At 36.2% G+C, this 14,062-nt stretch overlaps 1 protein-coding gene across 1 annotated transcript in view; it reads right to left on the reverse strand.

Moving 5' to 3' along the window:
- Positions 1-280: 280 nt before the first annotated feature.
- Positions 281-14,062, reverse strand: part of ETV1 (ETS variant transcription factor 1) — a 99,172-nt gene continuing 85,390 nt past the window's right edge. The window contains 2 exon segments of the mRNA XM_031665304.1: positions 281-3,109; positions 8,794-8,895. Coding sequence (XP_031521164.1) covers positions 2,888-3,109; positions 8,794-8,895 — 324 coding nt within the window. The 3' untranslated portion in view covers positions 281-2,887.

A 14,062-nucleotide genomic window follows, 5' to 3' on the forward strand; every position in this document is an offset into this window, starting at 1 on the left:
CCTCCAAGATCCTTCTGTGATTTGAGAAAAATGTTCTGCACTGTCAGCCTTGTAGATTTTTATTTTGAAACACTTTTCATGGACTTAAGAAAAATTATTTTTCCTTAGTGATTTGAGATATAAAAGTGTTCGTTGCAATTAATCTATTGGGTATCAGCAGGTCATCATCAAGAGACAGCAAACAGCAGTGAAGATAAAAGCTGAGAGAAGACATTACATCATTAATGAATGATTTCTATGTTTGAGTAGCCAATTCAAAGAGAAATTCAAAACACAAGAATCTTGCAGAAATCAGCTGCCAGATTTATTAATCTACCTGAAAATAAAAACATAAAAACACAACCAAAAAGTGGAATAAAAACAGAACTTAAAAAATTTTAGATACATTTTCCAAAAGAGTTTATAATGTAATATTTTCAACCCTTCTGTATTGGAAATACACTTAATGTTGGTCAATTATGTATTTAGTTCAGTGAGTCACTACCTTAAATAGCAAAACATATAGTTTGTCCTTAAATATTATATAATTAATACCATTTCTGCCATTGATCTCTTGTGATAACGCATGGCCCAATTCTTCCTCACTGACTGACTAAAACTAGACTATTAAAAAGAAGAAAAAGGAGAAAAGGGAAAAGGAAAAAAACAAAAGAACAAAAATGAATCCTCAATACAGTTTTCATTCAGAATATATTTTAAAGACTCACTTATATTTTCTCCTTCAATTTCACCAAATCTCAATTATATATCTCAATTCTCTTTCCAATAAAACTTTCGCTGAATATTTTAACATCTGTTTTTATTCTAAGTGCTGTAGATGGCCACATAAGCATAGTGGGGGGAAAAGGTTCTGATTTTTAAGGCATAGTTTTCTTTTTTAGGCCCATAATGGGCCAAAATAAAACATGATGTATATGAACAACAATCACTGAAATCGCAGGTTACATACGTATTTTGAAATTGGAGTATTTTTTTGTAGGATTAAATGTGAAGAGTAGCAATTTTGGTGTTTGGGTTTCTCGATAACTGCTCCATTTAGAGAAATGAGCTGTGATCTGTGTAGTTTTGGAAAATGGAGAGCTGGGGGGATCATCTTTAAACAATCTTTTCCATGCTCATCATGAAATGCTTTTATAATAGGTTTATTTTGACTTTGTGTTTAGAACTTTTTTTTTTTTTTTGCATTTTGCTATAGACTCTTTAAAAAAGTTGTTCTTCTGGGATATTATTGATAGACGGAACAAAATTCATGTCCCTTGCTTGAATATTTTAGAAAGCTCTTCAGAGATCCTATATCCCCATTGACTCATGTTTCTTTCAAAGTGAATGAAACAACATACCCTGCTTTCAATATTTTCTCCAAATGCAAAACAAAAACAAAACAAAAAACTTTGAAACTTTAAATCTTTAAATCTTCTTTCAAACAATCCAATCACATTTACAGAAGTGTCCAAAAAGAGATGATGGATACTATCAGTGCCAGCACTATGTCATACAGCAACTTCCTCATATTCTTTGACAGTTTGTAAATAATTTTCCATATCACCAAAAGTTACAAAAGGTTCCACAGTTTCCCTTAGCAAGCTGAAGCTTACTCTTCATTTGTCAATGTGCATAAAAGCTGCTTATAGCATAGCATGGCGTAAGCTATTTTTTAAGCAATAAATGGTTTGAGTCATCTATTTTGTCCTGAAATGCTATCTGTAGTTAACTGCACTGCTTATAAATGGTCATAGTAAATTCAGCATGAAAGAGAATATTACAGAAAAGACAGCAGCAGAAGCATTAGCATTATCTAATATTTATATATGTTATCAACATAACACAGCAGTAAAAGGTTTAAATGCATATCAATGGGTACCATGTCTAAAAATTACTATAGTACCTATTTAGTGTATTGGATATTTTTCTTAAAGAGTGCTTGCTGTAACTAGAACAGCATAATATGTGATTTAGTACAGTTAATTCTTATCGATTAAATAATGTATTTATGTACTGAAGAAAGTGAAAAGGAGACAGATATTTTTTGCTTCATTTTGATTCCAGATTTAACATTTAAATGAAGGTTCCAAAGGACCATGACATGTCATTATTTAACTGAAATGGGCTTCAAAATATTTAAAAGACAGTATGATTTGTATCTAAACAGCAAGGTGGCACCAGATACACATAATGCTACTGGCCTATGACTCAGTTTGGAGCCAGAGTCCAAAATTGTGCCCCTCATTTACAGTCATGGTGATTATTCAACTTCAGAGAGAATTACCCATTTTATGGTTATCCTCTGCAAGTCATATATAAAGCAAAACAAAACAACAAACAGCAAATGCGATCGCTAAATACCTTTTTACAAGAGGTGCAAAAAACAGTCATTTCTAACAATTAAACTGCCATTTACAGTAGATTGGGGTTTTTTTGTACACCTGCAGAGACTCATAAATGATAGGGGAAAATGCCCAAGGCAAATAGTCTCCAAGTGGATATTTACACAACGTGAAATTAACTGTATCATAGACACCCAGAGAAAATAAACATTATCTTATGTTGTTATGAAATCAAATAGACATGATATAGTTTCATCATACTCAAAACTTGTAGGACCCCATCCCAAGCCTAAGTAAAAAGTAATCCCCAAATCCCTCTGCCCATTCACCCATTAGCTTCCTGTTACACAGAATAAATGTTTAGATTACTCCCACCCACCCTCAAATAAAGTGCACAGTCCATGGCAGACCATAGAATAATGCAACAGGAGAAGCCCCTTTTTGTGTATTATTATTAAAAAATAAAATACAAACAACAGAAATAAAACAAAGATTCCGCGATTCTCTGTATCTTGCAGAAAAAAGGAAAAGCGCAAAAACGCCCTGCTTGACTGTCACTTGTGTTAATACACGTAGCCTTCGTTGTAGGGATGGGGGTTGCAGCAGCCCCCTTCCGGCATGTAGGCCATGCTCTCATCAAAGTGAGAGAGAGGCACTGTGTCCTCCTCGTTGATGTGACGTTCCATGTCTGTCTTCAGCAGTGGGCGCTGGTTATCTGGAAAGGCCATGGAGAAAAGGGCTTCTGGGTCACACACAAATTTGTAGACATATCTCTCTCCAGCCACCTGATGATAACATGGAAGAGAAAAACCCATCCTCACCATCGCCAGATGGGGAAGGACAGGGAAGGAAAAAAACAAAAACGTGGTTTAATATACCAGAAAGGATGGGTAACTCTGGCCCCAAAAAGCAAACAACTAATAGCAAATACACATACAAAAGAAAAAAACAAGTCTCTACTTTGTGGAATAAACTACAGTTCAGTCAAGGGAAATGCAAAATGTTGACCTTGAATCATAATAGTTAATTCCAGATATAGCTAGGAAGCACAGGAATTTGCTTGTTATAATACAGAGGTAAACTTACATTGTTGCTTTGAAAAAAGTTATTATTTTATGCAGGCATTTCATATTGAAAGTTTTTTTCTGCATTTTGAAAGAGAGTATCTACAAATCTGTACTTTCAAGGTATAATCTCCCTTTTAATATTACATATCTGAAATGGTATAGAAACTAGATTCAAAATTTGAAAGAAAAATGTGCTTTATTCCCAGTAAGACTAGAGTAGTAATTCACTGATTCACAGAGTAAACTGATTCTTTACTTTTTTTCTTTTGGGCACTATGTGTTTTCACAAAGGAAAAAAAAAGAAAAGAAAAAGAAAGAAAGAAAAGGAAGGAAGGATACATAGCCCCATTTAAATGAAAGATGGATCAAAAGGACAGTATCCTGGGTACATCACTTTTAAAAATGAAGGCAAGATGCATTAGACAGAGTTAAGGATGTGTGTAAAGTGTCAAATTGAAGTAAGAGGTGTAAAAAAGTGAAAGGAATTTAAAATACACAATGCCTAGGGAGGAAATGAGAAAAAGAAATGTGACAACTGCCTGGAATAAAGAAGTAGCATAATTTATAGGGTATGACATACCCCAAACTTAAATTCTGAAGAGTAATGCTTTCCTAGAAAATTATAAACAACTGAGTGAGATGAATACGCCTCTTGTTAATAGACAATGCTGAGATGCTCTCAAAACCCAGGGCGGGTGGGTGGATGAATACAGTTCTTTGTATTAACTTTGATAGTCACTTTGTATGGGTGTGTAGAAGTATGACATTTTAGAAAGCTGAAGGTGACACGATACCTCCATGTCCCTGTACATCAACAAAGGCATTTGCTAGTTGATTTTTGATGTGGGGCAACAGTGTGTTCCTGGGTTATAAAGTATCGCTGTATCTTTGGGGGAAAAGGAACAGTTGCCAATGAACACTGCTGCTCTGAATTCAAATGTAGAACTTTTTTTTTTCTTTTGCCCTAAATTTAAGTAAGAGGAACCACTTTAGAGAATTCAAACAATCTGAATGTTCCTAGGTTTGAAAGAAAGAACAGTTAGTAGTTTTTATGAATTTGGACCTGTTTCTTAGACTACCTCTCAGGGGCTTTTTCTGTGAAATAAAGACAGGAATGGCGCCTTAGAAAGCCCGTTGCGAGGTTGGGATGGAAGTCTCCAGCACAGAGCACTGTGGCATAAACAGAGGAGTCTGGCATACATTTATTTACTTTAGTCCTTCATACAAAGAAAATTAAGATCTTAAAGGTGAAGTGATGAAATGACCATAAACATAAAAATAGGCACTATCAGGAACAAAGCTGAGATAATAAATCCTAGTTTTCCTTTATTTTTTATTTGTTCAAAGTATATGGAGAAAAAATAAAATAAAATAAATGGCCTGCATACCTCTGAGTGTTTTATAACATGCTTTGTTTTGTTTGGGGCTGTGGAGGAAGAGACATTTGCTTTAAGTACTGGACTTCCTTTGATGGGTTGCTATTGGCTATACTTAGAAATTATGTAATAAATGAATTAAAATGTGTAACATGCAATCAAGCTTATACAATCTCTTAAAGACTCTGCCTTTCCTCACTGCTTCCTTCTGTATTCCTTTTGAATAAACATTTTTAGGGCTACTACTTCATTTGCTGGACTATGTTAAATGCTACTGAGTCTAGAACAAGGGATGATAACCAACCAAGGGAAATGATGTCTTCCATTATTAGTAATACTATACTAACATGGAAAATGCTGTACATTAAGTATAGCCAAACTGCAACACTGAGACAGACAGAAAAAACAGAAATTTTTCCAGGGAGATAAATCAAAAGTAAACAAGGAGATAGCTTTAGAGCTGTGCTTTCAATGGCTGGATATTTAAATTATGTTTTATCTCATAAAATTTCAGAAGTAATATGCGGATACTGAAGGATAAATTAGAAATTAACAATTAAGTTAAAACAAAGGGTCTATAATTATATCATCCAGAATATAATCACCATTAACATATTGGTATATATTGTTCTAGGCATTTCCAAATTTTGAAATAGAAGTACACATAGGCATTGTCTGTAAGGTAAATATACACTATTCCATTGTTTCTTACTTCTTCCGTAATTACTAAAATTAATTACCAGTTGTCAATTTTTTTTAACATGTTTAGATGTAAGTTATTTTTTTCTCTAATCTTCTAATTTTTTATGTCACATACACCACATATGCCCAGATAGTTTTAAGTTAACGAACAAATATGGCCATATAAATATTTTCTCCTACTTGTTAAAATACATAATTCAACATCATAGTTTTTGCTATTTAAAAAAGAACAGCATAGTTTTCCTCTGAATGACTCTACTAGAATTTACTTGAACATTAGAATGGTACACATGTGAGAATGTGATTAGCTGGGTGCAGTGAAGAAAACCTGTAGTTCCAGCTACTCAGGAGGCTGAGGCAAGAGGATTGCTGGAGCCCAGGAGTTCAGGGCCAGCCTGGGCAACATAGTGAGATTCCTTCTCTAAATAAGTAAATAAATGTAATTTTAAAAATAAAGAACGTGAGTGATACATTGGGGGAGTCGGTGTGTGGCAAGAAACAGTAAGAAGAATGCGAATGAGAAGGGTAAATATAGTCATAAAAATTGTAAGGGGCCTTGATTGTTATGCTAGTTACAAGTTCCGTAGACTTGAACTATTGCATGTCCATTAAACAGCTTGCCCTTTCCTTCCTTCCTTCCTTCCTTCCCTCCCTCCCTTCCTCCCTCCCTCCCTTCTTCCCTCCCTCCCTCCCTCCCTCCTTCCTTCCTTCCTTTTTCTTTTTTTTGAAACAAAGTCTTCGCTCTGTTGTCCACGCTGGAATGCAGTGGCATGATCTTGGCTCACTGCAAGCTCCGCCTCCCAGATTCATGCCATTCTCCTGCCTCAGCCTTCCAAGTATGGGACTACAGGCACCCACCACCACGCTCGGCTAATTTTTTGTATTTTTTGGTAGAGACGGGGTTTCACCGTGTTAGCCAGGATGGTCTCGATCTCTTGACCTTGTGATCTGCCTACCTCAGCCTCTCAGAGTGCTGGGATTATAGGCGTGAGCCACCGTGCCCGGCCAACAGCTTGCCCTTTCTTACATTATACAGTGACACTCCAAAAGGTCTATCACATTGCACTTTCCTATATTTGCTGATTAATGAGTTGTAAATAGTTTCCTCTGACAGTTACAGCCTAATGGGGAAAAACGTGAGGAGCAACAACACTTTATTCCATCATTCAGTATCTATGCCACCATTATTTGATAGCATTTTGCTTTATTAATTTATTAAAAGAAAACACACATAAATGTGATATGGGGTACAAGGATGAATAAAGAGGAATATGGAAGTGGTGATACTAGTAACAAGTCTGAACACATTTGAGAATATTTAAGACCAGGCATGACAGCCTAGACATACCCTGTCTACCACTGTATGTAAAAGCTGAAGTGTAATTAGGGGTCTCATAATAATTTTTAGTTCTCTGCAAATGCTCCCTTTAATAAGAGACTTGATGGTCAAGAGAGATACACCAAATATGCTTTGGCTTACACTGACTTCAGGAGATGAGATGCACTGAAGCTACCCTTTATTGGAGACTCTTACTGTGCCAGTTACAATGTAAAGTATCTCAAGTACATTATTTCATTTAGTAATCACAGCAACTTTAATGAGGTAAGAATATCACCATTTACTAGGAAAATAATCTGTTCAAGAATGTAATCTGGTGAGAGGCTAGCATTCAAACCTAATTCCTGACGGCCTTATCTGTTACTACTGTGCAATACTGCCCAGGGACACTGCTGAGCACCATCTGTGACAGCCCAGGTGATGTGCCCCTGCATTAGGAGGATGGTGGTGAAAAAAAAGGAATGGAAAGTATTTGAAGGATCTGACTACAAAAAAGTAGTTGAGAGAAAGGGAGGAATTAGAAATGACCCCAAGGTTGCCATGAGAAAGACAAGAGGAGCAGGTAGTGAACAGTTACACATTTTGAATGCATGATTCAGAAAACAGGAAGCAACTAAAACTGGAAGTCAGCCTTTTCTTTTAAGGATCATGGAAGTTCTAACATCTGAGCCAGCAAATTCTACAGCATTAAGGTAATAAGCCTCTTGTTAATAGACAATGTTCGAGGAAAGTCAACAGTGCTATTTTTCGCTGCTCTAATAAGTTTCATGTAGCAACTGGTCTAGTTTTTCTCGGTATAACTATGGTGACATAAAAATATGCCACAATCTATAACATGTAACTATGTTTACAAACCCTAAAATAAACAAACAATACAAAATAAAACTGTAACATTCACAATAGGTAAATCATAAACTTGGTTCATAGTCAAAGCAATTAGATTTCTGTATACATGCAAAGCTAAAGGGTGTAATAAAAACAAATATCCATGTTTTATCTTCATTCATTTATTTATTCCTTTCTTCAAAAATTTTATATTTTGAGTGTAATTCACTTGTTTTATCTCTACTCTTTTTTAAAAAGTTACTTTTGGCCACGTGCATTGGCTCATGCTTGTAATCCTAGCCCCTTGGAGGCCAAGGCAGGCAGATCACCTGAGGTCAGGAGTTCAAGACCAGCCTGGCCAATATGGCGAAACGCCATCTCTACTAAAAAGAAAAAAATGAGCTGGGCGTGGTGGTGCGCGTCTGTAGTCCCAGCAACTCAGGAGGCTGAGGCAGGAGAATTGCTTGAACCTGGCAGACAGAGGTTGCAGTGAACCAAGATTACGCCACTGCACTCCAACCTAGACAACAGAGCTAGAATCTGTCTCAAAACAAACAAACAAACAAACAAAAAACTACTTTCAAATATTGTGGGAAGCTCATTTGAAATAAAATATATTGAACCTCCACCAACCAAATAAGATCAAATATTCACTTTTTAATGAATGGTTTAGGATGTCAAACTATCAGATGATAAAACTAAGCAAGATTTGAGGCAAGGAAAAAAATGTTTTTACAAATGAGAAAAAGAAATGTCTGTTTTAAGAATCAAAACAAGAAAAAAGTACAAATTTATTCTAAGACTCTTTATTGCTACAAACAAAAGCATTTCAAAATTATATAATTGTGGACAACGCACAATAAAAACTTCTGAAGATAGATGTGATATTAATACTAAAACAACCTTTTTTAACCATGTGCAGCAAAGTAGGACCTTCCAGAAAGCCTATTATTTTGTATATAACATCGCTACACATTTGTCTACAATGTCTATGCATTTATACATAGAAAGGCTTGTAATACCAAAACCAAGAGCTAAGCATTTGTTAAAATGAGTGAAAACCTTGCTTCAGCAATGCAATGATATGTGGCGTTTAAAGTATGAAGTGCAGATTAATGTGCAACATTTCAATGAATTTTAATGCTGTATTAGCTGCTCACCTTTTGCATAATTCCTTTCTCATAGTAATAGCGGAGTGAACGGCTAAGTTTATCATAGTTCATAGCTGGCCTGTTTTTCTGAATGCCCCAACGTCGGGCCACCTGCGACCAAAACAGAATTACATTGTAGTGTTGAGTATTAACTTATCAGCATATTTCATAAAAATTAATTAACTAATTACTTCCAAACCCACAAAAACGTCCAAGTCAAGGATATAAGCAAAGTAGAAAAAGCTATCGTAATCTGGATTTCCCGTGTCCTGGTTTGTTTTTGTTTTTGTTTTTTTTGTTTTTTTTTTTGAGATGGAGTCTTGCTCTGTCACCCAGACTGGGAGTGCAGTGGTGCGATCTTGGCTTACTGCAACCTCCGCCTCCTGGGTTCAAGCAATTCTCCTACCTCAGCCTTCTGAGCAGCTGAGATTACAGGTGGGCCCCACCACGCCCGGCTAATTTTTATAATTTTAGTAGAGATGAGGTTTCACCATGTTGGCCAGGCTGGTCTCGAACTCCTGACCTCAGGTGATCCACCCACCTTGGCTCCCAATACAGGCGTGAGCCACTGCGCCTGGCCTGGTTTGCATTTTAAACCAGGCGTGCAGTGATCCTACTGAAGCACCACAATGGAATTATTTGTCACTATTGTTTTGGATACAAATTTAAATGGAAATAAGGAAATGTTTTCACAACAGGAATGAACAAGTTACAGTTCACCAAAATAAGGCATGTTATTCATTCTGAGATATACTGTCTGTTTTATCCTTCTTGATTTTTCAGACAAAAACTATGGATAAAGAGCAGCTTAGTGATCTCCTTGTAAAGGTGTTTTACTGAGGTTATGATAAGCCAAAGGAAAAAAGATACCCTGCTCAATACTATGTGAAAGAGTGAACAAGTGACAATGTGTGTAGCAGAGGAAACAGTATACAAATTAATAAACCGACTGCAAATACTTTTTATTGCCTAAAGCAGCAGCAGAATAAAACTGTGGGCAATACTAAACTGATGAATTAAGCATTCATTTAGAGAACAGTAATTGGATGCTAAAAATAAGAAGGAAGTGGAAAAGGTCACCATGTATATGAGTCCGCAAACAAAAATCTCTAAAGCAGAATGTCTACTCTGTTGTTTAGTAAAAAATCTCAGAGCTTTTTATTATGTGGCTTTGGAGGAGCAATGTATCTAAGAGTTCTTCAATAGAGTTTTTAAAAAATCCTCTCTCCTTAATGTATGTATATCCCTACCTCATCACCACCCCAGGCTAGCCAAAGCAGTATACAGAATAGTGTAGCTTGCTTTTGCTACCCCAGCTAAAGTCACTCTCTCATTAATTTCCACTTTTTATTAGTCTGAGCAGAAACTGCAGCTGCCATGCAAACCTAGGCAACCGCAAGACGACATTATCTAATAGGGCTAGGGAGTGCCTTCATTTCCATAAAATTCCAAGTTGTTGCTATGTCACATATACTAAAATAGAATGCTTTTCAAAGAGATCATTCTGTCTCTCTTCGCTTTATTAGTAATAACCTTTCTCCAGGGCTGTTTTTTTTTTTTTTTTCCTTTTAGAAATACCGATCCTAGCTATTTTCTCTCTCAGTAATGTTTATTCTGAGTGAAGACATAAAGTACTTTAATGACATGCATCAGTATGCTTTTTTAAGAGTAGAGAGATGTGATGTAACAGGGACAATATCATATATCCCAGCAGATAATCACAGTGGCAGGTACATCTTAATTTTCCAAAGATAAACCTCATTTTAATGTAAATCTTCTGAGCAGTAGTGAATTGAAAAGGGGTTGGGGGGCCTGGAGGGGGAGGCAATAAGAAATGAAAGCATTTTCTAAAGAATATTTCATTCAAAAACCTAACTATGGACATCAGTGAACTTTTAATAGGCATAGCAGCCGAACAACATGCAAACCTGGAGGGGATGTGAAAATAAAGTATTAGTATCTCCTTAAACAATAATTTCTGAATCCTTATTCATTCATAAATGATTATTTTCTAGAAACTCACCAGGATGCACCTAGACAATAAAATACTCGCCACAACTTTAAGACAATGTTGTGGAGGTCTCTAGGGAGAGAAATATGATTTTCAAAAATACCACAGAGTTTGATGCTTATCGTGCCGGTTCACTCTCAGCATCACGGGTATTAATGGACATTTAAAAACAATAAAATGTATTCTTAGAGTTGTTTTCGTGTGATATTCCTAGTAAAGTTTAGGTAAATGGGAGAGAGCAATATGCTTAAGAGATGCAGACAAGACACAAGTTTTAAATTAACAGCATAAATAATTCCAGACCAGGTAGACCAACCACCAACTGAGAAAGTTCATTCAGCCTTCACATATGACCCACCAATCGCCACCATATTCAATACCACTCAAAGTCAAGGCATAATTTCCAACATGGAGTGGGAAAAATGGTGGGAAAACTTCCTGTGACTTCCTTATAATACACCTTCAAATGAAAACTTAAGTTGTTAGCGAAGAGAGTAAAAAGATGATAGCACTAATGGCATTCACTCTTATTGTCAAATAAATTACATAAGACAATGTAGTAGTTCAAGCATTATTCAACTTATTTTAAAATATCATGGTCGAATATGTAACATTGAACCTGAAAACAACAATCAGGGCCTGGCTATCAGACTTCCTGGTAACTCTTCCAGCTCAACAAGCTTCAATTTCATCAACACACTTTCATACTGAGTCTTATAGATGACTTACTATGTTAATAATTGTTTCCTGGCCAGGCAGTGTGGCTCACACCTGTAATCCTAGCACTCTGGGAGGCTGAGGTGGGCAGATCACCTGAGGTCAGGAGTTCAAGACCACCCCGGCCAATATAGTGAAACCCTGTCCCTACTAAAACTACAAAAATTAGCTGGGTGTGGTGGTGTGCACCTGAAGTCCCAGCTACTGGGGAGGCTGATGCAGGAGAGTCACTTGAACCCAGGAGGCAGAGTTTGCAGTGAGCCAAGATCACACCACTGCACTCCAACCTGGGTGACAGAGTGAGATTCCATCTCAAAAAAAAAAAAAAAAAAAAAATTGTTTCCTGGAACAATTCCCTAGGAGTCATGACTAATCCAAAAATAACATTTCATTCTCTCAAATATCTCAGAAAAAGAGACTTTAAAGATCATGTGTTTTCTAAAGTTACCCTAAACACATTGAGTAGATAATCTGTGCAGGTCTGGAGTCTCACTCAATATCATTTTAAACTGCAAGTTGAAATATAAAGAAATGGAACCCATCAGTAATTCCAATAAGATGGCTTCAGAGACATCTTTCACGGATTGTGCTGACACAGGCACCCAATGAGCTGCTAGGCAGTAGAGGGAACAGGGTGACCACAGGTCACACAGATAAGAAATTTCACAAACCCTTTCCAAAGAAGAAATTTAAACAAGACCCTACAGTCATTGCCTGATGGAAGTAATAGCAACAGTAAGCAATGCAGCAATCAGATACGGGATGTTTCATTTTGAACAAAAGCCTTAGGAGACATTCAGTGCTTATTGCACAATTCCCATTGAGTTAGTTATTATTTGGAAATGCTCTACTGACTCTGAATTATCCAGCCTCTTTTTAACTTTATAAGGCTGCTACAGAAAAGTTGTCTAAATGTCAGTCTGTTGTATGAAACAGATGTAATTCTACTTCTTCCCTCCATTTAAAAATCACAATAACTCAGAATTTGATGAAACTTAATGGTCATCTGGTCAAATCTCCTACTTATTCAAATCTGAACATCATAAAAGTCAACAGTTGCTACATAAAAAGCTTAATCATTTGCAAAGTAATTTTTCTTCTTCTGAGTGGATCAAGAAATACTGGCATAATTCAGTTATGTTCCCTATCTTAACAAATATATGGCAAGAACAACAACAACAACAAAAACCTCTGCTCAGTTTATTTTAATCACAGGTGGAGGGAAATAACTGTTTAACTGATACAAATCCCTGTTGAATGTGCTCAGTTCCAGCATGAACCAACTCTTGCAGTGACTATTAACATCTTCCATGAGGTGAAGAGCACACACTCCCATCATGAGCAAGGGTTTTCAAATTACTTTGTTAAATGCTTCTAGTCTCAATTTGTTAGTGCTTAACATTTTTGTGGTTCTTTCACTTACATCATTTAAGTATATCTATGAGAAACTAATCTTCTTTGACAGCTAAGTTAATTTTAAACACACTACAGCATTCAAACACCCAAACATCATCCTAGATAATGAGAATTTTCAAATACTGACATTGAGTCTTCTGTGTGTGCGTGCTTGATGTGGGGCAAGGGAGATACCGCAAAACTAACCCTCAAGTGTTACTAAAGTATTGCTAGGAGATTTAACTGAAGGAGACTTAAGTGTTCTAACCAGTGCCTTTTATTTCATACTTTCAGTACATTCTTGAGTCAGATAATCTCTTAAATTTTAATATGTTATGTAACTTTATCTTCTGGACATCAAATTAGGGCATATTATCTGATTATAACTGAATACATGGTTTAATAAAGGCAGAAAATTCAAGATGGATGGACCCAGTAGTCAAGGGTGTGGAGGTTCACTGTATATGCAAATCACTTTGGGTTCAAACATTTTTTTAAACTAACTGAATTTTTCAATATTACTGAGGTGTTTAGATTCAATACCTAATATAATCAGTCAGGGGTATGCTAGCTAAAATTTTCCATTGCTTTTTTGGCTGATATAAACTAAAGTTAATTATAATAGTAGCAGAGAAAGTATCTTTAGTAATGAAGACACAACAACTTGATATTAACTTTACCTTTCCATCAGAAGTCCAAAATGCTATTGATGAATTATGCTACAGGAACAATAGCAGCCTTAAGCCTAAAGCTAGTTCTAGGAAGAGTAAAAACTGAACTGAGAAATTCTTCATGGAAATACTACATTTGTACATGGGGAGTGGGAAGGAGGGGACAATTGAAGTTAGTTGAAGGTGTCTTCCATTTGTCCGTACAGTATTATCTCTGTCCAGGCTCTTCTTATTTTAGTAATTTCCTATGTGCTATGGCAACATTTTAAACTTCATTCCACCCTTCCAAAGGAGTATGCCAGTCCAGCTGACTTGGAACAAGTGTCACTAACAAAGGAAAATGTTTCTACCAAGCCTGTGTCTTGTAAGAGACACTTAAGGGCTGAGAATTTTCCACTGTTGCCCTTGCATCCCTTTATCCGTCACAGCTGTTTTTCCTCCATCTTCTTTTGAACATAACTTTGGCCTCTAAATGCTCCTCTCC

This window comes from Papio anubis, chromosome 4 (genome assembly GCF_008728515.1).
Source record: "Papio anubis isolate 15944 chromosome 4, Panubis1.0, whole genome shotgun sequence".
Lineage (NCBI taxonomy): Eukaryota > Metazoa > Chordata > Mammalia > Primates > Cercopithecidae > Papio > Papio anubis.